Source organism: Petromyzon marinus, chromosome 17 (genome assembly GCF_048934315.1).
Source record: "Petromyzon marinus isolate PM22_M1 ecotype Great Lakes invasive population chromosome 17, UKy_Petmar_22M1.pri1.0, whole genome shotgun sequence".
In the NCBI taxonomy this organism is placed as follows: domain Eukaryota; kingdom Metazoa; phylum Chordata; class Hyperoartia; order Petromyzontiformes; family Petromyzontidae; genus Petromyzon; species Petromyzon marinus.
Genome location: NC_133683.1, coordinates 21,511,299 through 21,537,598, shown reverse-complemented (window position 1 = coordinate 21,537,598; position 26,300 = coordinate 21,511,299). Strand labels below are relative to the sequence as shown.

The 26,300-nt window shown below is 42.2% G+C and overlaps 2 protein-coding genes across 13 annotated transcripts in view; both read left to right on the top strand.

The window, feature by feature from the left end:
- Positions 1 to 4,516, top strand: part of LOC116943170 (calpain small subunit 2-like) — a 66,180-nt gene extending 61,664 nt beyond the window's left edge. For all 5 annotated transcript variants that reach the window (XM_032955778.2, XM_076067723.1, XM_032955776.2 and 2 more), the window contains 2 exons: positions 1,169 to 1,227; positions 3,774 to 4,516. In XM_032955778.2, the coding sequence (XP_032811669.2) occupies positions 1,169 to 1,227; positions 3,774 to 3,800 (86 nt within the window). In that variant the 3' untranslated portion in view covers positions 3,801 to 4,516. The remainder of the gene's footprint in view (positions 1 to 1,168; positions 1,228 to 3,773) is intronic.
- Positions 4,517 to 12,341: 7,825 nt separating this feature from the next.
- LOC116943171 (protein numb homolog) overlaps positions 12,342 to 26,300 on the top strand; it is a 35,501-nt gene continuing 21,542 nt past the window's right edge. For 3 of the 8 annotated variants that reach the window (XM_032955790.2, XM_032955789.2, XM_032955785.2), the window contains exon 1: positions 12,344 to 12,678. The gene's annotated coding sequence lies outside the window, so the exon portion shown is untranslated. Of the gene's footprint in view, positions 12,679 to 22,541; positions 22,865 to 24,794; positions 25,040 to 26,300 lie in introns of those variants that run through there. The other 5 variants (XM_032955787.2, XM_032955781.2, XM_032955782.2 and 2 more) reach the window with 4 other exon arrangements.

Here is a 26,300-nt window from a genome sequence, read left to right as displayed (position 1 = left end):
ACCCCCTATGCTTCAATATGGAGCTACCTCTGAGTGTTTGCTTGAGTCTGCATATGTATATACATATGCAAGACTTACAACCACATTTTGGCTGAGCATGTATAATATGTTCATCTGCATGTATGGTTTAAACCTTGCCTTAACCAAAATAGGAATGTGGGCCCTTTAAGTATGTATATGTTAAGCATTTTGTCAATCCACGACTGGATCAGGGCCTCCCCAAATTAAGGTCATGGGGTTTTTTGTCTGAGTACAGAACAAGAGTGGATTTTGCTGCTCTGCCCTCTGCTGCACACTGCATAAACCTCGCAGTCCTATACCAACCTTTTTGCGTTTGGTGGTTACATATCAAAGCACTATCCATGCTCAGCCCCACTTCGCTTTCGAGACTTGACAAGACTGTGCGCATTCCGGGTGATTTGAACATGAGCGGCCCTTTAGTACCCTGTTAAATACGGGCATTTATTTTTAATCCTGTGTAAGGGTTCGAAACTGGATGTAATATCGCACATGTCGAAATGGGAGTATAATTACAGTGCAAAGCCACCCACACGGGTCCTGCTTATCTCAGAGTCCTTACCGGTCAAGTGTGCCTACGTACCTTACCAACCAGAGGCCTGCAATCCAGTTCCTTGCCCGCAATACCAACAAAAGCACACATTTCCCTGGGGTTGTTTTTTTGTTATTGTGTGTCAATGTTCCCATATGTTTATGTGCATGCTTGTCGTTAAATTGCACAGTATTGACCGTGGCTTGCGTCCGCTAACCATTAATGCCTCCTGAACACAAAAATACCAGTGGACTGACTTTCATGTAACAACGCTCTTGTTTATTATCCGCTTATTTGTTCAAAATGTAACCGAGCAGCAATGCATTTTTAATTATTAGGAAGCCACTGGAATTACGCCCTTTTAAATCGATATTGAAAACTAATTTCTTGAGAACCGACTTTTGTGTTTGGCTTGTTGTTCTTCCCCCACACTTCCGCTAAGCACGGTTGGCTGCGTATGGTGCAAAAGAAGTTGAACATATAAACATATATAGGCAATGGGTAATTTTATTTCGTGTGTTTTGTGCCTGTGCTTGACAAAGTGTGTGCTTTCTCTGTAAACAATTACCACTTCAAGACCACAGCGTTAACACTATGGTATGTGACGTTGATCTGCAGGAGCATTCAAGGCCTTTGATAAGGATGGGGATGGCATTATACGTCTCAATGTTTTGGAGGTGAGATGCAATCGTGCTGCATGTGAAAGTAAAAATGTGGACTCAGACAAAGGGAATATCTTAGAAATTTTAAAATGTGATCCCTCGAGAAGTGGCTGAGCTGGGTAAGAGTCTGGTTTTTAACGCATCCATGATTAAAGTGGCTTTTCAAGTATAGCGAGTTAATGGTCTCAGCTCAGTCAACAATGACGTTAAATTTCATATTTCACTTAATTTGGAAACATTGCTGCTCTTAGAATAAAAACAAAACTAAGTTTTCCATTTGGTGAACATAGCAGGGAATGTGAAATATTGCATCACTCTTAGTGTGGATCAGAGGACGCACAAAATGATCTCATAAATAGTTTGCTGACATCTCCCTCCATGAGCTGTTTTCTAACACTGAGTGCATGAATGACATTTAGATATTTCTCTGTCTCATGTCATGATGCTGATAGCAAATATCCAACTTAAATTTTGAAAAACACAAGAAAATTGTCCCTCCGATCCAGCAATAGTCTCGAGTTCTATATCAGCAGTGTGGCATGCTGTACATGACCCATTTGATTTAACACTTGACACCTAAATTTTGATTTAAAGCTTTCGTGACTGCAGTAATTCATATTCTTAGTTTTTTCGGTAAAGTCACGTTGAAGAGAAACAACAAAATAATAAAATATATATAAAACAATAAAAAATTCTCACGACGTTTCGACCATAACTCAAACGGTCATCTTCAGGTGTGTTGGTTTGCATAAATGTATTTATAAACGGCGCATTTATTTATTTATTTAAAAAAACACGTTAGCGCCACGCGCAGCGATTTGGCAGTTTACCCAGGACTAGTCCATCTATATTCTGAAAAGAGGAGGGGGGAGACGACATTTTTTTATAATGTATGCTGTCTGAAAGCCACTGTAAGCGTGATTCTATCTTAGCAATCATTGGAAAGATTTGATAAACCATTTCAGTTCTTAATTGATTGTTCACGCTTACAGTGGCTTTCAGACAGCATACATTATAAAAAATGTCGTCTCCCCCCTCCTGTTTTCAGAATATAGATGGACTAGTCCTGGGTAAACTGCCAAATCGCTGCGCGTGGCGCAAACGTTTTTTTTAAATAAATAAATGCGCCGTTTAAAAATAAATTTATGCAAACCAACACACCTGAAGATGACCGTTTGAGTTATGGTCGAAACGTCGTGAGAATTTTTTTATTGTTTTATATATATTTTATTATTTTGTTGTTTCTCTTCAACGTGACTTTACCGAAAAAACTAAGAATACTTGACACCTAGTTTGCAAATGGCTGGAACAGCTCGGCCAGCATGTAAACCTGGAGTAAGGTGTGCAGCTGTAAAATTTTATGTGAATCTGGCTTGTAATACTTTTGGGAGAAATTCATTGAAAATACCTCATATTTACCATATAAGCGGAGATTCTCAGCATGAGAGTAAACAAATTACATTTCTATATAGATGTCATATTGTAAATGAAAATTGTTTAAGGCAGCTGTAATACTCTTCTGAGTCCATGGACATTTTTAAGCAGGCATCTGTGCTCATTTGAACGACAAGGTAAACTTGGATCTTTGCCCTGCGGCATGCACAACAAATACAGCTTTCTGATTCATTAATTGGCCATTTGCAGCCCAAATGTTGTGAACAAATAAACTTTCCTAACCGACATGCTCAAAAATGCGAGAGCAAAACATTTACTGGAAATGCTTTCTCTCCTCCTATAAATGCAGGCCACAATATTTGTTATTACAGCAGGGGTCAGATTCACGCAGGGGCTTTAGGGGCTGCAACCGAGGGCCTTGGATTTACAGGGCCCCATCAAAAATACAGATACTGCATAATAGTATTTGAAACACAATACTACAGCACTATGATAAATCGTTTAGTGTCAGTTGGTAAATAAACCATAGCACCACTATATGTATTATTACCAGTTACGTACTGAAAAAATGTTTTTTTTTACTTTGATTTAGCTTTACAATTCGTACATCACATTTAAAAGTTGAACTGAAATTGTCAAAGGTAAACAACAATGGAGTGTTAGCATCGGGCGTACATGGTGGTAAAACAGTCAAGAGAAGGAATGTAATATACAGAGGGGCCCTCTATAAGGGCACCGCAGTGGCAAGATTTTACTCCCTCGCCTGGTATACAGGAGTTCGTGGGTTCGATCCCGACCCTGACACCTGTATATTTGGAGTTTGCATGTTCTCCCCGTGGTCGCATGGGGTTTTCTCCGGATTCCCCGGTTTTTCTCTCCACATTTAGAAACATGCCTCTCGAGTATTTGGCTGCTGTCGATTTCCACATCATACGGCACTTCGCTAAGCTATCATTTGTGGTCATGTCGCCTATGAAAAAGAGCTATATAGCTCAGTGGGTCTTACTCGGTAAAATAAATATATATTTTATTTAGTTTATTAGAGCATCGGGCCCCCCATCAAACGTAATGCAGCCCTGAATACACAAATAAGGTTCGCTCCTACAGACGCCCAATGCATGCAATTTAATTTAATGCCGATTTGTGTTTTTTTGTTTCCTATTTAGTGGCTCCAGCTGACAATGTACGCGTAAGAAGAGATCGCAGTGTGTGGCCAAACCACAGACATGCAATGAGTGAACAAAGAAGGCTCAAAGTAGAGAGGAACGTGACCTTGGGAACTTACGTGGCATTCATCATAGTTCTATCGGTGTGCGAATGCATTCATGTTTATCTTGTTTCAAAACAACAATGCTCACAACCAAAGTCACGTCTCTCTGTTCAATGATGTATTTTCACGTAGCAGCATGCTGTGAATATACCTTTCGGAGTATTTGGTCTGTGTGAAGAATCTTCAGGGCCTCGCTGCTGTCGGTAGTTTATGCAAAGGCTATCGTCGCAAGAGGTCACACGTTTGAGCACAATGGTCCATCGCTGACTATGCGTGATGAATGAAGAATCTTCACTTGTAGGTACCATTGTAGAAAAATGAAATGCAAATGGAAGCTTGTAATGTACGTATGTATATTGAACTTCTTTCGCACCGTACGTAGCCAACCGTGCCCTACCTTTTTGTACTAAAGTGCAAGGAGGTTTATTGCATGATCCAACTTGCTTGCAGCCTAAAATTGACAGAATTTAATTTCGGAGCATGTGTCATATTGTAGCCGAGTAATTGTGGTTGCATATCTTGTGTGCGATGCAGCATCTATCATGGTCACTGTAATACAGTTTGTATTGTAAAACATCATGGTGATACGGAGGTTTTTCTGTTTCCCATAAATAGAAAATAAAAAATTCAAACTACAAATCTCAGTGATGATTTATGCTAATTGAATATTATGAGAGGTTCATAATGTGACCTTGTGGTCTGTTGATTTTGCAAAAGGGTGGTAAATGGAAACTGATTATTCAGCAGGAGAGGGAAAAAATGCAACTGCCCTTTTCAAACTATAATTGGTCATTCTTTTTATGCTCGACACATTCCACTTAAAAAGAGATGAACATGCCACTAGGAAATTGATCATGCATAAACTACATTGTGACCTAACTTTTGTCAATCTCATTTCAGAGCTTCATTGCCGAGAAATTACTTTCCTTATTGCACATACATAATCAATAGTGAGCCATGGTCAATCTACTGGTGGATGAAGGCCTCCCCAAGTTGCCACCACCTATTACAATCTTGTGGTACAAATATGGCACCTAACACCTACTGCCTGCACAAAAACTAGTTTCAGAATAAATATAAGATATAAATGAATAAGAACATGTTTTTACGTGAAATTTATCCCTTTGGTCTTCACGGATAATGCATTTGTTTTGTTTGACAAAATGAACAATACTCGAATACCTCTGTTTTCAGGTTTAGTTATGTAACACTTATGTGTACGAGTGGGTAGCGCTTACTGTAGCTTTTTTCATCGTTTAAATTGACTGTCATATAAAGCACTTGCCAAATAAGAAGCCGTAAATTGCCTTAAAAGAGTACAGTTTTTTATGAAGAGTATGACCACTAGATATTAATGTCAGTGTAATACAAATGAAGATCACGGTACATGCAGAAATAGCTTACAACACAATTCATATACACAATGAGGATTTTACACGCGCGTCAATCACTGTAATGAATTATTTTTTTTAAGACTATATAATTTATGTAGGAAGTCAAAACCAAAACAGAAACATTTCAGCAGTTGGTGTGGTCACGATGAGTAATATAGTTTAGTCAAGAGTAGGATTATATCTTTCACAAACAATCCAAAACCGGTCTAGCAGGGTAGCATGGCAAGGGCCGATTCCATAGGAAGTATCGAGTGGCAGCTTATTAGCCGCCCAGACTTGTAACCACATGGCCAAGAGGGGAGGAGAGTTAACATTTAAGAGATACAGTCAATCGAAATTTATTTAAGGCCTGCACTTTATGTTTGCTGTACAGTATTCTTATGCGTTTTGACCCGAATCGACGGGGTTTCCACCCCCCAACCCCCACCACTTAGCAGTAAGGACGGCGACAAGAGTGGCACAGAGACGCTTGCTGCTTAAAACACTTCCATCCACCTCGCCACGTGCTTTCTTTCTGTAATTACCACCACCCCCCATTGGCCTTCCGAACTAATGTTATCCAATGCGTTTGGTAAGCTAGCAAATGAACTGCGGACCGGTTTTCAACCCTTATGCGTCTCATCAGTGGCGGCGAGTTGAATACTGTGCATGCTGCTGGGTTGCCACACGTTATCGGCAACAATCATCCACTTTAGCTACGCTTACAAAACCCTCGGCTCTTTCCTATCGGCAGAAACGGAAGGGCCGGTGTGTGGCTGAGGCTGTGACTGCCTAGAAGAATGACGGAATGTGTCTTGTGCTGCATTAATCCGCCATGCAAATGCCAGTGCTGGGGATGCCTGTGTAACTTTAGAGCCAACCCGGATGCCTGTTTAAATACTGTAACACACACGTGCTGTTTACATTGGGCAGAATGATCTGCCAGGTTTGAAAATCATCCATAATGTGCATGCACTGTTTAGAAAGCCACACTTCAGGTATTTTGTACAAGTTTTATACGAAGGAATTCCGTTGCCTTTGGGAGGGCATTTTTGCCAGCTTGGCTGACAATTGCCCATCACAAATCAATGATGGAGTAGGGCATATTACTTTTTAAATCCTAATTTATCACAGCATACCTGCTACAGACATTTCATTTAAAGATCAAGGGCTGGAATTGATCACTTACATTAAAAAGCCGATACAATGTTACAACATCGTCTCATTTTTTTGTTCAGAAATTCAGAACAGGGTACGTAAAATTTGGAAATTTGAGGCAATAGAAAAACAATCCTTTATTGTGAAGTAATTTTGATTGACACATCAAGTATAAATTTGCATAGAATCAATCTGTAAATGAGTAATTAAAATGTAGTTATGAATTGAACAGAGGAGAATGTATGAATCATTGTTATTTGCCGCATATTAATGCAAATCACACCTACCAAAAGCCATGAAGAATGGTTGTTTGGTATCATGTTTTTTTTAAATTAGTTTTGGTTTTCTTCATTTTTACCAGCTGTTGAATGTAATTGGATCTTAATTGCTTCTGACCAGCTGTTATACTGTTTAAAGTGTAATGTATAATTACTGTACAGTGTATGCACTACTGTAATATGCATTCAACTTTGCTTCTCATTTAACCAGATTAGTTTCCAACGGCATATAGTCTATGCAATACAGAAGTGAATTAATCTATCCGTGAAAAGAAAACAATAGGCGAAATAAGTTGTAGCTTTTCAATTAGTCTCATAACACCAGACAATGACCTACACTTGACAATCTTGTCATATGCTCTTGACCATCCTATATGAGTTCAATTGAGTCGCAGGCGTAGACTTGGAGGCAACACATTTATTCAACTCCAACACACAGGGTAACTCTCCCCTTAACAGAATAACAACCTATGGTGGTGACCACCAGGCTAACTACACTAGTTACTACACTAATTACAATGTAAAGGGCTACTACGGACCGGGACCAACAGCTCGGGTCCAGGCCCACGTGTTGGAGACTCGTTGAACAGAGAACGTTGTCGAAGGTTTTTTCCAGGATGAACAACAATCCCGGGCCCTCTCGGGACCCTGCTTATATGATCTGCAGCGTGGCTGGCTCCGCCCTAGGCCACTACCACCTTCGAGAATCCTCGGGAAGGATCTGGGTTCCAATCACGTGACCACCCCTAGCCCCCTCTGGGGCCCCTTTGTAGATTTAACTGGTCACGTGTCCTCCCGGGTCAACCAGAGTGCCATGGCCTTGAGTAGCCTCATCCTTAGGCCGGCACTCACACACTCTGTCCTGTAGGGTTGGCACTACACGCAAAGCGTGGTGCCATCTAGCGCTATTAATCAGCACTCACCGGGCCCCTTTAGGGCCGGTACTACACCCACACCATTGCGGTATCCGCGATGTTGCTACATATGTAATGGATATATAATATTGTAAGTGAATATCTTAGCACTATAAGATGTGCTATATCCACGGGTGCTTGAGTAAGGTGTTATTACTTATTTCTAGTGGATTAGCTCAGCACTATAATTAGTTGCCAAGATTCAGATCGTTTCCAATGTCATTAGGGCACCACATAATTGACCCGTAGATATATTAAATACGATTTTGTAAATACAACATTGCTGTTTTGTACAGACAGTATGGCTTTTGAAAATAACATCTGGTAACACAGTAGCATTTGTTTAACAGGTCTAACTCTGCTGATACGCAGAAAGTTGAAACCAATACAGATGCTGCCTGCATTTTTGCTGTTTGCCTGCTTGAATAAATTATCTTGCAAAACATTTATCTGGAGGGCCAACATGCTGATGGAGTTAATATTATTTCATGTGGAGAGATATGCTTGTCCATTTATTTATCTACGTAATTAATAATAAATGACAGCCCTTTGTCAATTTTCTGGTGTATGAAGACATCGACACACTGCAGTCATGGAAGTTATTTGATCATACTTCACCAGTTCAGGTATAACTCTCTATTGATGTTCGTGGTCGCTGGGAAGTCAATTCTGTTTTCCGGGTTCAGAGCTCCGTGCATGAACCACGGAGCCACCCCTATCAATATATCTGTACTGTATAAAATGAGTTTCAACTTAAGCTGCATTTTTTTAAATAGAAAAAAATATTGAATAGTGACTATTGGTAATGATTAACACGTACATGAACCAGGTGTGTACAGGAGGACCTTTTAGTAAAGGCGTTGGCTTAACCAATACGTGTGGATGTAGGTTAAACCTCTTTCGCACCGTACGTAGCCAACCGTGCTAATCGGAGGTAGTTAGAGCTGCTATGCACATGGTGTTCTACAATTTGAAACGCCAACATTTTTTTCTCAAATGGGGGCAACGGTAAGTGTGAATGATTCACATTTGCGCAAAGCATACCGTTCCTTGCAGTGCTGGCATTTTGTACCCTACGTTTAATCTAAAAACAAAGGCACAGGGGTTATGTTGCTCAAGCTTGACTTAGGAAGTTTCAGAGCTTCCGTCTCGAAACATAAGACAGATGAACAAACTTTGTCTCCCAAGCGCTTGTGCGAGTGCCAACTTGAAATGGCATGTGATCCTGAGAGAGTATGGCAAGAGGGCTCAAGGGAAACCATCAATCTAAGCAGCGCTGCCCTCTGTGCCCTTTAATACGTTGCTGGCGATGACCCGATTACGGGCTCACACAACCGCCATAAACTATTATAGTGAAACAATTCAACCTCTGGCTCCAGTTTTTATGGTAAATGATGTGCCTTGCACTGCACATTCTATTGCACAAGTGGGTCTGGCACAATGGAAGTTTTCCGGGTGCTTATAAAAATCGCCTTTAGGCTTAGCGTGGTAACAGCTGAAATCATACAGATGATAATACGATACAATTCGACTGTTGAACCTACATTTAAAGTTATTTCTTGGCTGAAGAAAAACATCAAGTTAATTTTCTGTATGATAAAAGGATGATAGTATGATAGCATGGCAGCATGCCATGTCAACTATATTTACAATAGTGTTGTTATTTTCAATCCCCTTTCTGAAAACCTACTGCTGTCTGAAGGCCTTTAAACCATGTGGGTTAGTGAAGGGGTGGCCGAAGAGTGGTTCTCATATCAGCCACCAATGATGCTAGCCATGACCAAGAATCAAACGCAGTTCACTGGGTTCATAGTGTAGTGCACTAACCACTGTACCACCCTATATTATGCATTCCAAAACTAAATATATTTTTATTCTTAGTTTTTTCGGTAAAGTCACGTTGAAGAGAAACAACAAAATAACAAAATATATAAATATATGTTTTAAAATATATATATAAATATATGTTTTATATATATTTTGTTATTTTGTTGTTTCTCTTCAACGTGACTTTACCGAAAAAAATAAGAATATGAATTACTGCAGTCACGAAAGCTTTAAATCAAAATTGAAATATATTTTATTTACAGTATGTAGAAGAGCATTTACCCCCACGAAGGTCCTGTTTGGAATGTATGTCAAATTCCTTGAATACATTTGCCTTTCGGTGGAGATAAGAGTGGCCAAAGAAAAACCGCATACTACTTTTTCAGAAGTCAGTAATAAATTTTGATTTAAAGCTTTCGTGACTGCAGTAATTCATATTCTTAGTTTTTTCGGTAAAGTCACGTTGAAGAGAAACAACAGAATAACAAAATATATATAAAACAATAAAAATTTTTATGCAAACCGACACACCTGATGATGACCGTTTGAGTTATGGTCGAAACGTCGTGAGAATTTTTTATTGTTTTATATATATTTTGTTATTCTGTTGTTTCTCTTCAACGTGACTTTACCGAAAAAACTAAGAATATAAGTCAGTAATAGTTATGTAGTGTTCGATTTCACTCGGACAACTTCTGTCTTTCTGTGAACACCGCTTTATTTACAACTCTCAGCATGTCCTCCATATTCCACATTATCCTGGTCGCCACGGCTCGCTCGCCGTGCTTCACTTGACTCGCTCGCCACCTTTGTCTCTCCACTCCCCACGATTACTTCGCTTGCTACGCACTCAGCGACTCTGCACTTAGCAACTCCGCACACAGCGTCTTCACACACAGCGTGTCTTCGCATACAGCGACTTCGCACACAGCGTCTTCGCATACAGCGACTTCGAACACAGCGACTTCCACCCTTCAACTCTTAACTCTAACTCTGTCTCTCAAACTCTGTCTTCCAAACTCTGTCTCTCAAACTCTGTCTTCCAATCTCTGTCTCTCAAACTCTGTCTTCCAACCTCTGTCTCTCAAACTCTGTCTTACAAACTCTCCACACTTCAACTCCCCCCAAGCTCTCCAGCTTCAACCCATCTCAAAGCTCTCCGCTCTTCAACCTCTCTCCAAGCTCTCCACCATTCAACCCCCCTCTGTTGACTCCGACTCCCGCTCTTATCCCCGCTCTCATTACACCCCCAATTAATTAACCCGCGTCCCAACGGCACTCCACGTGACCGTCACGTGTTTCTCGCCAGACTTCCAGACGCCTCTCCAGCCCCGGCAACAGCACCAACCAATCACAGCCGTCCACGGCTCTCCCAGCTTAATTGCCCCAACATAACCTGTACTGTATTTGCCTTCGCTACAGGCTGACCCAAGATAACCCGTACTGTCTATGTGATCATGTAATCACGCTGTTTCCACAACGCACCTTCCTACTCCACTACAGTTCTATGAAAAAAGGTTTCCCTCCACACTGTGGGATGTCTCCCACTGGTTCAGGGCTCTTGAACAGAGATTAGTTGTAGTTCAATAATGCATTTATTGATGTTTTCGTAGAACTCCTTTGGCTCATGACACATGCTTCTTAGGTTGATTGATTCACGTGGTCCCTACAGACCATGTAAAACCATAACATCACTTTTAACGTATCTCTCCAAAAACACATCGTGTTTGACCACTAACCACACATCGTTATTTGAAAACTCCTTATGTAAGGGGGCATGTTGTGAGGCTTGATTTAAAACTAGACAAAGCGACAATGTCCATAGTTGTAATGGAAGTTGGCTACGTGATGTTGGAGATAAATTGACAACTGCTGTCACATGCCCTGGCCAGAAGGGTTGATGGCACCACCAGGAGATGGGATCCTGCTAATTGGAGTTGAATAGATGCCGATGGAAACCCGTCACAAAAAGAACACACATGAGGACCTGTGAATATACCCGGTCTTGAATGAGATACATGTATGAATTATACTACAGAATATTCCCTGAGTTTCCAGCCACGGCTAACAATCAGTGGCACAGTGACACAATCGCCGGTCTCTGCCCACCAAACGCTCACTGAGACCAGCGTGGTGACGTATGGGCAACCAGCGTGGTGACGTATGGGCAACCAGCGTGGTGACGTATGGCCAACCAGCGTGGTGACATATGGCCAACCAGCGTGGTGACGTGTGGCCAACCAGCGTGGTGACGTGTGGTCACGTGCCGAGGGGTTTCCGTGGACTTTGAACACTCAACGTGTCCGCTCCCTCCCCAACTTTGTTCACGTTCCCTCGAATGGGTTGAGTGACAAAAAAATAAAGTAATAATGTGAACGTACGTAACTAGTTCAACACGTAGGCTTTTGCGACCAATATCATCCATAATCTAAGTTAAAAAATATATTCTAGAATTTTTCAATGGATTAAACTTTCGTGATTGCAGGTATTCATATTCTTGGTTCTTTCGGTAAAGTCACGGAGAAGGGAAATAATAATAAACAAAAACATTTCATTATAATTTTGTTGTTTTATTTTGATTATTTTATTATTTCCCTTCTACGTGACTTTACCGAAAGAGCCAAGAATATGGATTAAACTTTGTTGACTATCAATGTTTGCTATACTTTTTGCAAGAGTATGGTAACGATGAAAACGTTGTCCCCCAGCCTGGACGGGTCGACCAGCCCCTTACACTCTTCACAAACTCCCCTGAGGCGATTAAAAAAAACAAAAACTGTTGACGTCGGAAAATAGGGAGATTTTCGCGGAGTTTACAAGACGCAAAAACAAACTCCTCCCGCCCAACACAATCGACGTAACTGCGTGCGGAGTAGTAATAAAAAAATAAAATAACAATGATGGTTCAAGTGCAGAAGGGGGCGCGATGCAGCCTCCTCAGTTCCGCGCCCGACACGGGGGCGGCAGCCCGCCACCACAGCTCTTGTTTCCCCTCAGTTCGCTTTTTGTGGGTTTTTTTTTAAATTTTGTTTTGTTTTGCTTTTTTAAAACAAAACAAATATTGATTTGTTCACGACGACGATAGCCCGACGCGGCGGAGGACTTTGAGCGGAGATTTAGTGTTGTGGCTCTCGCTACGTTTGGACGAGTTTTGGTTTATGTTGTCGTCGTCGTCGTTGTCGGAAGACGGCGGCGGCGTTCGCCTGAGGCCTGGAGTGAGCTGCTCCCCTCCCAGAGGCCTGCCCTTACCTGTGAGTGCCCTACCCGCTCTTGTTGTTTCTGTCGTCTGTCGTCGTTTACCTCATTTTCATATATATAAAAACAGTAACACGCACACACACGCACACTTTTTAGTGAGGAACAGCGACGTGAGGGGTGGTTTTTTTTCGTGTTTGTGTGCGCGCCGGCACTTTAATTCGCAACATTCGAGAGCGTTTCTGTTGGTCCACCACCACCACAACCACGAGCGTGTTGAGGAGAGGGGTCCACCACCACCAGTAGCCCCCTCGTGTTGAGGAGAGGGGTCCACCACCACCAGTAGCCCCCTCGTGTTGAGGAGAGGGGTCCACCACCACCAGTAGCCCCCTCGTGTTGAGAGGGGTCCACCACCACCAGTAGCCCCCTCGTGTTGAGGAGAGGGGTCCACCACCACCAGTAGCCCCCTCGTGTTGAGGAGAGGGGTCCACCACCAGTAGCCCCTTCGTGTTGAGGAGAGGGGTCCACCACCATTAGCCCCTTCGTGTTGAGGAGAGGGGTCCACCACCATCAGTAGCCCCCTCGTGTTGAGAGGGGTCCACCACCACCAGTAGCCCCTTCGTGTTGAGGAGAGGGGTCCACCACCAGTAGCCCCCTCGTGTTGAGGAGAGGGGTCCACCACCACAAGTAGCCCCCTCATGTTGAGGAGAGGGGTCCACCACCACCAGTAGCCCCTTCGTGTTGAGGGGTCCACCACCAGTAGCCCCTTCGTGTTGAGAGGGGTCCACCACCACCAGTAGCCCCCTCGTGTTGAGAGGGGTCCACCACCACCAGTAGCCCCCTCGTGTTGAGAGGGGTCCACCACCACTAGTAGCCCCCTCATGTTGAGGAGAGGGGTCCACCACCACCAGTAGCCCCCTCGTGTTGAGGAGAGGGGTCCACCACCACCAGTAGCCCCCTCATGTTGAGGAGAGGGGTCCACCACCACCACCACCAGTAGCTCCCTCGTGTTGAGAGGGGTCCACCACCAGTAGCCCCCTCGTGTTGAGGAGAGGGGTCCACCACCACCAGTAGCCCCCTCGTGTTGAGGAGAGGGGTCCACCACCACCAGTAGCCCCCTCGTGTTGAGAGGGGTCCACCACCAGTAGCCCCCTCGTGTTGAGGAGAGGGGTCCACCACCAGTAGCCCCCTCGTGTTGAGGAGAGGGGTCCACCACCAGTAGCATCCTCGTGTTGAGGAGAGGTGTCCACCACCACCAGTAGCCCCCTCGTGTTGAGGAGAGGGGTCCACCACCACCAGTAGCCCCCTCGTGTTGAGGAGAGGGGTCCACCACCAGTAGCCCCCTCGTGTTGAGGAGAGGGGTCCACCACCAGTAGCATCCTCGTGTTGAGGAGAGGTGTCCACCACCACCAGTAGCCCCCTCGTGTTGAGGAGAGGGGTCCACCACCAGTAGCCCCCTCGTGTTGAGGAGAGGGGTCCACCACCAGTAGCCCCTTCGTCGTCCCTGTAGCGTTCGCGTCGCACGGAGCGTGACCCGGCAGTGTTAGCGCTTTGTTTAAATCTCACACGTGTGTATGTGTGTGTGTATATGTGTGTATGTGTGTATTTGTGTGTGTAAAGGTTGCAGAGCACGCACACACACCGCTTGTGCACTTTAATCACGGGGCTTATGTAACTACACCTCGATTTAGTCCACGCCTGCTGTGTTACTGTCCGCGTTTGTTGTAGGGTAGCGTTTGCGTGAGCCGATGCTGATTTAATTGGGTAACGCGAGTGGATTGTTTTTGTGCCTTGGTATGCTTTAAAAATTAAATTACATGTCAATAATAGTGTAACGTTCAATTGTACACGGTAAGTTAGGTGAATGCGGAACTGTGCGCTGGTGCTGACTCAATGGAGTCATTGTGTCCACATTCCGTGATGTACACACACTAGTTATAACTGGATATCCTAATGTTTACTTTGTATTATAATGTCTATAGCTAAAAGGTCGATCTGTACGCTCAAACAGTGAGACAAATGTACAGTGTGTGTGTAATATATATACAAAGCTAACCCCGATCTTTACCAACCGACTCGCATTGACCAACGATGGGGAAGTATGGTCAAACGACTCCAATTAAGGAAGTCCATCCAGAAGTTGATTGGTAAAGGATGTATTAAGTATAAATCAGTTTTAATATTTCGAACAATAAAGGTGTACAGTTCTGTTTGCCCACTTTCATTTATAATGATTAATTGTATGATTTTAAACTGGCCAATACACAATGTCCCGAGTTCAGGGAAAGTGTTGTTCATGATTAGCATGAACAGACACTAATTATTAATTAGGGGTCACCTTTCACTTACACGTTCACAATGGTGACTCAGGTTGTACTGTGGTGACACATTCTCTGGTCATTTAATTTGGATCCGAGTGTGGGGACAATTGTAAATTGTTTTGATATTAAGTATTTTAGTTTTCCGTTAGTGACAACATGTTTTTACCCCCAAACTACAATATATAATTACAGATACAGAGTATTTAATTGCCGGTCTAATGAATACACTACAAATGTAACTTAAAACTACAGTAATTGCACTGTGTTGAGATCGCAATTTTCCTTCGTTGTGGTTAAATTAGTCCTTTAATCAAACTACTAGTATTTCCCAGACGTGACTTTATAATATATATTTACGTGTCATGAAGTTTGAGAAACTATGCTGCGAGAAATCTAATCCTGCTGTATGATTACGGCTCCTTCCCGGCAGAGTTTGATCTCCTTGACATTTGACTTAACAGGCAAACAGCTGATTGTGCAGTCCCCTCCACACGAATGTGCTTGGCCCGGATGGAACATTTTCGTTCTTCGGTGTTACATTCCGAGACTTATACTGCATGGAATCCTTTCTACGACTCCAGTTTGAGATGATGCTTCATCTGCGCAATGCATAGCTGTGCAAGTGTGGTGTGATATACGCAGTGTACACTGCGTAACTCAATTGGTATTCAGTTTAGCACCGCAGGCTTTCGCCTGATGAAGCTGTTTGTATTAACCAGCGAAACGTCGGACTCAAATTGTAAGTGTTGTGGGTTTCCACTCCAGCACAGCAGTGTGCTGAAGTAGTAACTAATTGGCACGTTTTGTGCACGTGACAAACCTTACTAATTGGCTGTGGAGGGTGGTTAACTACACTTATATTTACGCGATCTAAAACCCCCCCCCCCAAAAAAACCTATATTATTAAACTAGATTGGAAGCTTTATTATTGTCAGTTGTATGGCGTTGTTTTGCTTGGAAGAAGGGGTGTGTGAAAGGGAAAATAAAAAAAGCATTACCTTGGAGTAATGATTGCGATGTTTGCAACTGTTTCCACGGGTTATTGTACTGGAATAACTTCCTTTTGCTCGCCTTTCCGCAAGCTTGATTATCGTGACCCCCCGCTCCATGCATGGTGTGTTGTAGGCTGAAAAGCAGCAGTTCCTATTGAGGAATGGAATTTTTCTTAGCAGTTGTAACTCACAGTGACCTTAATAATATTGGCCACGTGGCAGTCATGTGATGGTTAATGTAGAAACCACTGGCCTCAAGCATGGAGAGATTAAACATTAACAGAGAATAGAAAACATTACATTTCATGTCAGCACAAACAAAAAGAGACGGCATTGGGTACACCTTCAGTGTCACTCCCTTAAGGCCGAGACGTGTGTAAACTAATGAAACGCGTTATTTGGAACTAGTCTACTCGAAGACTTCCACAGGGAAAAAAAAAACTATCATTGGCAGAAACCCAGGTCCGCGCACTGTACGTGTGCAATATTCAGTTGTATGAAGTGTTTGCTCATCTGGGCTTTGGAGACGTTTTGGCGACTTTAATGCTTGCTGTTTGCCTTGAGTTTGGCTAATAGTCAGCCAGAGGCCAAGTTAATAACGTTTGTTAAGCAACTACTCTCAGTGTGGACGAGTGTCGGTTGCCAGTCGTGCATACAATGGTTAGGCATGATGGTTGTCAACATGGACCTATGCCAACCCCAGCTTTGGAAGTCGCTGGAGTGGAATGTGCAGAAAGAAGCATTCAAGTTCCAACTTTATGAGCCATGACGAGCCACTGATTAAGAGCATTTCAATTTGTGAGTTTTTGATGAATCTTTAAACTAATACGTAGTAGATTTCATGTACAGTATGTGGTACACAAAATTGATTTGTACTCTGTTGTCAGACATTACCAACTTATTTTAGTTTACCACTGAGTGAAGGTACACAACTAGTTCATATAAAGCTTTTATAGGCCATACCTACTTGTACCAGCAGTGCAGTTCGCTCAGAGTTTTCCGTTTAGAAAACATGTAAACATTTTTGTTGTCTTGTAAACTCCATAAAATCAGTATTTTTTATGTTAAAAGCTTGTTTTCTCGTTTAGGGCAGTGGAAAGAGTGGAATAGGCTGTCGACTAGTTAAGGCTCGGACAAAGTTTTAATTGTTACCATACTCTTGCAAAAGTATAGCAAACACTGATAGTAAACAGTTTAATCCATTAAAATATTGTAGATTAAATAGATCATTTGGAACATACCACTCTTCCTTTTCATTTGTGAGTTCAATTTTCCAAAAGGAGTCCAACCTGTTTTCGGATGCCTCTTGTATAATTTTGATCCAGATCCACCTTCAGTCACAGCCAAATGTACAGTGTAATGAAAAATACCACACCATTTTCCAAAAGAAGAAGATTTTAAGCAGTGTGTATGGCCTGCGTTACCACGTGATCAGAAACATTAACATTGGCAGAGTAGAATTAAAAGGTGAAAAGTGCACAAAGAAGCATGTTGGGGTTCATTCTTGAAATTACTCTGAGAGACAGGGTAACATACACAAGAACACATACACAAGGGGCATCATATTGACTCTTATGAATTGTGGGCTGTGCCTGTGGTTGAGGCTAACGATGGAGTGAGCCAAAGGAGAGAACACAAGATGTCCACCTTGGAGATGGAGAAATATCTTTGTGTGCAGGAGTTGGGTTGTTGCATTAAATACTGGGAAAGATCGCAATGGCTTGGTTGGTCAATAAAATAATGTGGATAGTTCAAGACTGCTGATGATTAGGCGGCTCCTTTTGCATGAAGACAAATCATTGTGTCTTTTTCTCTTGCACACAGTCATGATTTGTCAGTAAACGGAATTGATGTAAAATTGTTATTTCAGTATATCCCAAAACATTTGGAAAGGCGAGTGTTGTACAGGTAAATATCTTGCTCAAAATGCTGACTGGCATCCAGCTTCAAAAATACAAGTGTGCAACTCAAGTGCAGTGACATATGAGACACATGCCTGTGCCGGTATAAAGGCACATAAATGAGAGCATTCATGTTTTAATTATAAAAAAAACACTTTAATTCCGCCAAAGAAAGTGGGATGTCATGCTTGGCCAGAATAATCGATAAAATGCCCTTGAACTATACTACTTCATTGGTATGCCAAGTGCATATGTGAGTATTTATTTACAATATGATCGTATTATTTGTTGACAAATTGAGCTGGGAATATAACGCATTATTCATATGCATTATGCTAATGAAAGCATTTTAGATGACTCTAAAACAACACTGGATTAATTTCAAGTGAAGTATAAAGTAAACTTAGTTTTTGGATATACAGGAGAATTCCTCATGCATATTACCTGTGGATTCTATTATCCATGGGATTAACCTTGATTTTACTTCCATCCATGGGGGTAAACAAATCGAGGATAATAAGATTAATTTGCCACGCGATGACTCTTATCCATAAAATATTTGCGAGAAATAGTCTTTTAAAGCGCAGCAGAGGTCTTTGAAGCACCTTTATAATCCATTCCAACAGGTTGCAAGGTCTATAATGGAGGTTTTTGGGTTAGATCGCGTAAATGTGTCGTTAAAACCCGCCACCACCCGACACAGCCAACTAGTAAGGGTTGTCATGTAAACAGAATATGACAATTTGTCACTAGTACAGCATACCGGTGTGTTGGAGAGCCAAGCCACGACATTAACAAACCGAGTACGACGTTTCGCCAGTAATTACAATGAGCTTCATCAGGCTGTCGCATGGGATTAATCTTCATCAGGCTGTCGCCTGATGAAGCTAGTTGTAATTACTGGCGAAACGTCGTACTTGGTTTGTAAATGTGGCTTGGCTCTCCAACACACCGGTGTGCTGTACTAGTGACAAATTGGCATGTTCTGTTTACATGACAACCCTTACTAGTTGGCTGTGTCGGGTGGTGGATTTTAACGACACATTTACGTGATCTAACCCAAAAACCTCTTATGGATGATATTGGTCGCGAAAGCCTATGTGTTCGGTTGCAAGGTGTTTTAGCTCTGGTCCGTCTGTTTCTGTAACTTGTAAAGATAATCGAACATAAAGGAAATGTTCGTATAAAGATGTGTAAACCAGTCAATTTAATGAGAGTTGCTCAAAACCAGACATTAAAAACCAGTGCTAAAATATCTAGCGCTGGTAATAAACCTTAGTAATTAGCTGTGTCGGATGGTGGCGGGTTAAACGACACATTTATATTTACACAATCTAACCCAAAAAAAAACTGTATTATGAACAAGCTTTACTACCCGGCTTCACCCGGGACTTGGATTCACGACGCCCGGCCGCCTTTGTCTCCCCAGTGGCGATGTTCACACACCACACCAGTTACTCATTTGAGGCTGAGTCGACCTAGGGGAGACCCAGGACCGGTTGAAATAATCGTCACCGGTGGTGGCCGTGAGCAGGAATGAAACTCGGGTCGCCGGGTTTCGTAGGGCAGCGCGCTAACCACTACACGACCGCTGACCCCACACACAAACGCGCGCGCGTCCATAGGTACACATACACGCGCTTGCTGCAGTCACACAACTTTCAGGGTACGTACGGTAGTACACGACTCAAATAATAAACCAATGCTGCGCGAAGAACGCCTTAGACCTGCAACACATTTGTATTTCACTTTACCCGCGATCAGCAGGCACACGGCGTTACACTTCCACATGCGCGGGTCATATGACAGATGTGACGTCACAGCTCACTTGCCGTGCAAAATATATGCATTATTGCGCACCCCCTCCCCCCTAAAATTAAATACAAGTCTATTTTTATAGACACAAGTTTGTTGCATGTCGGGAAGTAGGCTAAACATTTTGAACAGATACACATAATCACAAATTTCCCTTTTATATATAGATAACATTGGTCGCGAAGGCCTAAGTGTTAATCTAAAAATATATGCCTTGCCGGCTAAGGTAGTAACGTCATTACGTGTGACACACGTCCGCCTTCGCTCTAGCTAGTATTACATACCTCGGAAGACAAAGACATAGACATGTTGGAAAACATAATTCATGCATATGCATGGGTTTTTCCTCGTTTAGTAATTAAGCCTAAAGCCACAGAACGATTCCACTCCATATATAAAGGACTAGCTTTTTTCCCCGTCCAAGGACGGGTGTAGATCGCAGTAAATCTGAAATATTCAATAGAAAAATTGTTCAGCTCACGATTATAAATGAGGGGGGGTTGCCCCATGCGGAGTGATGTCACCCGCTAATGGTTATTGGGGATGGGTGCGGCATGTAGAGTGACGTCACCCCTCATGTTTATTGTGGAGGGGTGCGGCATGTGGAGTGTGCGACCTTGTGCGTTCGTGTAAATTTCCACGCGGGCATGAATATTAATGAAGGGGAAAGCTCTTTTTCAGTGACGTCATGCACGCATGTCGCACTGTGCTGCGTATATTTATTTTTTTACCGTCACTTTCTGTAAAGAAACGTCATTTGAAACGACTCTGCGGAATAAATTATTTAATTCAGCTCTGCCTGCATTAGTGTAAAAATCCACCCACTCATGAATATTAATGAGGGGGGGTGGGCCTAATGTGGAGTGACGTCACGCGTGGGACGGACAGACATTTCTGGGTGATTATATTATAGAAGGTAATATCAGTCATGCTTACATTCGTGTATTATATGGTAGTTAAACCTGTGGTGCTTTGAAGTTCCATCCATACTGTGTGGCTCTTCGAGAATTGGCAATTGCTTGTCATGGCGATGATTTTCATTCTGTGCGTATGGTTATCATGAAAAATACAATCTGCGCCTCAGAAAATGTATTATTAACCAGCAGGTGTTTTCTCCGTGTTGCCATCAAAATGTCAGTGCTGGGATCTTTTTTTAGGCTATATACATGTAGACTATTTTAGACATAGACTATTATACCTCTGTAATATTATCTTATACGCATGCATACATTACACGTATGCGTGTATATCAACATGCATAACAATAAATGCAATATTTTACGTGATATGCATCAAACGCTTATGCGTTGTGAAACCTGGAGTCGCGCAAATGTCCTTAACGATATTATAGCTCGTCTCGCTGAATTGTCGAGACCGATGCAGCGTCCACGTGAATGTGTTAATGCTGCGAGAGAAGGTGCAGGCGTGTTGTGCAAGTTAAACGAGCCTCCGGTGAAAGCTTTTTTTATATGTTAAAGAATTGTGTTGACTAACCTTGTCCGTCTAACAGCATATGTTTCGGGCAAATTTATGTCCGTTCAGTAGGGTGCGCAATGGTCTGATCCTTTTGTGTGGTAACCTTAGTGCTGAATTTGGCATGCGTACAATGGGCAGAATATTGGATGAATTTGCTTCCATTAAAGAAAAAAACCCAGCAAAATGAAGTGATATATACCCTTTTAATGTACAACGTTGCACCTAAGAGTAATTTTAGAATGTTTTCCATAAGTAATGTGAACAATTTGCCATCTTCATGAATTGGCATACATGCATAATATCAGTACTTGCAGGTTGAGCAATTTTAAAATAAATAACATGTAATATCCCTTGAACTGACTGCGTTATATTGGTGTGGTGAGTTTTAAATGTCATGGCAATATGTGTCAAAGGTGTGTTCGGGTTGGGCTTTAAACCCAGATCCAAATGCACTAAGCACCAAGCCACGCATCCGCTGTGAAATTCGCTTTGTATTAATGTTTAAAAGTAAGCGATTTCTCATTAGTGCCCATTAATCACACTTGACACTAATGCCATTAATGACTTCCTGTGTGTACATAGCGTTTGGACCAACAAATAGTAAAGCAAGCACGTTTAATACAGTTCGTTTGAGCATTACTAACTAAATGACAGTTACAAAGCCACTTTTGAATGCAGTCTGTAACCTCCCGAGATTTGTAGCGCTCTCGCGCGATCATGCATGCTTTCCCCACATAAAGTGTGGCAGGGTTATATTTGTTAAAGATACGTGCAAGATGTATTGAGCATTTATAGAGTCCGGGGCTGCTTTCGAGAGGTTTCTTGCTTGTGCCGAGTTGCCGGCCTCTTGGTGGAACGCCCTGGCGTCTTATTGCTGCTGCACAGGCTCGCAATTCTCCCCAGCTTACTAATTACACGAGTCTCCTATAAACAAACCATTCAGCTCTGCAGAACTGTTTGGGAGTTCGCTCAGCTTCCACAGGAATGCGAGCATTAAACAACAGTACGGCGCATCACAGCACTCTTAATTGTTTTTTTGGATATCTTGCATTGTACGAGTGAAAATTTATAGGAATTGTGTGGATAGCCTAAAACTAAACCTCGCACATAATTCGGGAAGTATGTTTTCCAACAGCATAATTGATAGTGTTGGTTAAATTTAATTTATTTTACACTGTTTTGGCTTTTTATGTCATCGAGTGTGTTTTTACAAACACTTAGCCGACGTCTTGATTAGTGTTGTGCTTCGGATAACACATGTCCAGTGTTGCATGCCACAAATCTGAATTCAATAGCCGAATCACTTTTTACTGGGGGCAAGAAGGCTTCCCTGCAAAGGGCGAACTACTGTAGAGAGAGAGGGGGGAGGAGGGGGGGGAGGGTCTTTGAGCTGGGGCTGACGGAAGGGTGGGAATGAACGCGCAGTGACAACACAATGCCGTGTGTCACCTTGTTCTGTGGTTGAAAAAAAAATTGAAAAGGAAGAAACTTTCCCACTAGATACAATATATAGGTGGGGAAAAGTAAACAATCTGGATCGAGAAGAGGAAATTGACCACAACTTGGTTTGACTTTGTGCACAGTCTTCACGGAAGAACCCAGCTGCTTTTCACAGGGACCCATAAAAAAAGGCAGTTTCAGAAATGTCGGGCCCTATCACAGTGGCGTGCATTGTTTTCTGAGTTTTGTCCGCGGCCAACGATTCAAGGATTACCACAGGATTAAGTACCTTGAAAGGTAAGATTTGAATGCCTGTTCTGTTCGTTTAATGTCTCCAGATTACAAAAAAATGTTGTTAAACGGGGGGGGGGGGGCGCGGAGGGGATTGTTTTGTTCCACATTCTGCTACACCACTATCTACAAGTAATAGTAGCCTCCAGGCTTTGCTGTAGTGATGATACCTGCTTTGAAACTTTACGCTCCTGTGCTATTGTTGTTGTGTCAATCATTAGAATATAACGGTTTTTGTTCAAGTCACAGCTTGAGTTCACTTTAAAGTGCACACCCTACATCAGCCCATGGGGCAGTATTGAGGTCTGTTAATTATTTCTTTATCTCTCCTTTCTGAATCCGTCCCCTTTTCAGGCCCCAGAAGTAATGTGTTGGGGTACAACATTAAATCCTGCTCCATTTTCTAGCTTGCAGACTTTATGCATGCGCCAGACGTCTTTCCCAGAATTAAGTAATCATGTGTCAGTCTTATATAATAGGCGATCTTTTCCAAAACCAAACACTACCAGCTTGTAAAGAAGCTATAGTACGGACTTCAGGGTACAGTGCAAAGGGCTCTCTTATGTACAGATGTTTTGATGACACCTCTTGTACAACTACAGTACCCTATCAATGTTTTGGTACATTCTGTATCTTAACTATTGTTGTGCAATGACACTTCTTTATTTTTTATTTTGCATATATTGGGGGTTTTGTGGACGTTTTAAATATGAAAGCAATATATTTTTTATATCAATCAATTTCCTTGATGGTACACAAACCATTGTGGTCATACTTTAGAAATACTGCAAGACTTTTTATTCTGTCCCTGTATTTTTTCCCCTGCTTCTACTAATCTTAGGATTGAACAAAAAAAGTTCTCCATTTTATGTTAAACCCAAACATGGTCTTGTGCAAATAATGGTCTAGAAAAAGAAGAAATTGTGAAAAATATTTCGCAACGTGCAGCATATGCCAAGTGACTCAATGGCGGTATTTACAGCGTTTAAGATTGTGGAGTGCTGAGTATTGACAGCGCATAACTTGTTACGTTGGAAGGATCTGTGCAAAGGTCTAATCTTTTACAATGCCCATTGCACCAATTATGAAACTAAACTGCCTGTATGTGTTTTTAAATACAAATATTTAGGCTTGTGTATTGCATAAATTTAATTACTCGCAATGTCAGTCTTATTTTAATTGACATGACTGTAGATTTTATATAATTGTCTAGGGAAATGTTGTGTAACAGACTGTGCTAAGTTGTACATTTGGAACCACCTATAAAAATGTTCAAGAGCCGCTTGGCAGTCCACTGCTGGATAAAGGTCTTCCCCACACACTGTCAGCCATGGGAGTTTGTACTTCAAAAGGCTTGTCAGTCCAGGTTGGTGAAGGGCGAGGCCCATAACCGATTCACCACTGATGTTGTCCATGGCCTAGAATCAATTGAGTTCACTGGTTCACAGTAGTGCGCTATGTATGTATGTTGAACTTGTTTTTGCACCATGCGTAGCCAGCCGTGCTAATCGGAGGTGCGCTAACCACTGCGCTGTCACTCAATTGAGAACCACCAATGTACGTGTCCAGCCCATTTTCAATCCATTGATGGACGAGGATCTTTTCGTGTTCAGCAGGTTGTGGGGAATGTTAGACCACACTGGTCAGTGCAGATTGGTGAAGATGGGGAGCATACACATGAGAGCATAGATTATAACAATGGATTTTACTGCATTGGCCTCTGCTGTCCACGACATAGCCGCGTATGACAACCTGGCATGCATTGTGGTTACCATCATCATCAGGCGCAAAGCCCTCGGGGCATAGTGATCCCCACGAGACACTGCCAGGCGATCCTATCCTGCACCATGGTGGTGAATATCTTTCTCGATTGTGAGCGTCTACGTCATCTGTAGCCTGCCTTGGGGTCGTCTCAAATCCCGTGGTGGTGTGGCAGTGATTCTGCACAGGGCTTTGTTGTGATCTGCTGAGGCGTCCGCTCAAGCAACGTATCCGGAGAACCAAAGTCTTCTGGGTCCAACTGTCAGAGACTGATGGGCATCCTGTGTGAAGGTGGACATCGGCATTCGTGTGCGCCGAAGTGAATGTGGAATATCCGTTCAAGGTGTACCACTGGTCGAAAGCTGTCCAACTTCTGGCTCGGTGACGCTGTCATCAGCCACGTCTCTGAGCCATACAGTGGTACGGGAACGACTTTTCACATTGTAGAGGCTGATCTTTGTTGCTGTAGTAATGGTGGAGCACCAGGTGTATCTGTCGAGCTGTTTCATACACTTGCATGTAATTGAGATTCACCTCTTAAATTCTGCCTCGCTTCCAGTTTGTTGTCAAGTCAATGTTATATTTGCTTGAACATGTTGCACCTTTCTGACACATCTACCACTCAAAGTGCACCATGTTGCAAAATATAACCGAGATAAGTGAACGACTTTACTGCTTCAACATTTTGCCTGCTATTTGCACTTCGGTCAAATCGAGTGGTTGCTCATAAGTGGTCTGTTTTTTGGTTTTAGCCCGGTATATTTTGAGGCCAAATGGGAGGGTTTAGCTATGCATGGTCTCCAGTGCTAAGAATAAAACTTAAATTATTTCAGCTCGCATGGCGACATCATCTGCATAATCCAGATTGGAGTCGGTCCTATCCCACCAATATTCGGATTCAACTTAGTTTAGTGTCTGAGATCAAATGGGATTGGGTTAATTCTTGGTGATTGGAATGACATGGAAATCATCTATTCATTTAATCCCAACAATTTTTTATTTTTTTACCACGTTCCATAGTCAGTTTAACACGTAGGCTTTCGCGACCAGTTTGAATGTTCTATAGTCATGTGCAACACCTAATGCAATGTCCTGTACGTCAATGGGTGTTGCAAGTCTTCAGTTTATCTTCCACCTTCCTCCACGTGGCTATCAGCCTGACTCAGTTATCTTAAAACGGTTGTCATATATTTCGGTATGACAGAGTACAGTTTATTGGAACTTCTTTTTTTAACAATGTTTAGTGTTCAAAGTACATCTTATTTCTAGCCACGATATTTTTTTTCCTTGTGATGTATATTGCTTTACAGCCTGCTAAAGCAGCACAGCTTTCAAATATTTTAACAATTTGACGTGGAGTAATTATTAGTACGGTCATAAAAGTGTTCTACATATGAAAATAATGCTGGTTTTCCGTGATCAGCTTTTTTCAGCTGTGTATCATGTTATTGTTGGTGTGTAACTGTATACTGTAATCATGCAGATGTATTGCTTGTATAGTTTTGAGTTAACATTAAACAATTAATCTAAACCAATAATGCTATACCAAGTTAAAATATATAATGTTGCAATGTATTGCCCATTGTTAATTAACTTCTGGATAAATACTATGTCAATGATTTGGTAGTTGAATCGTACCTCACCATGCTTGTTAATGTCAGTTGATGAAGAGGGAAGGCCG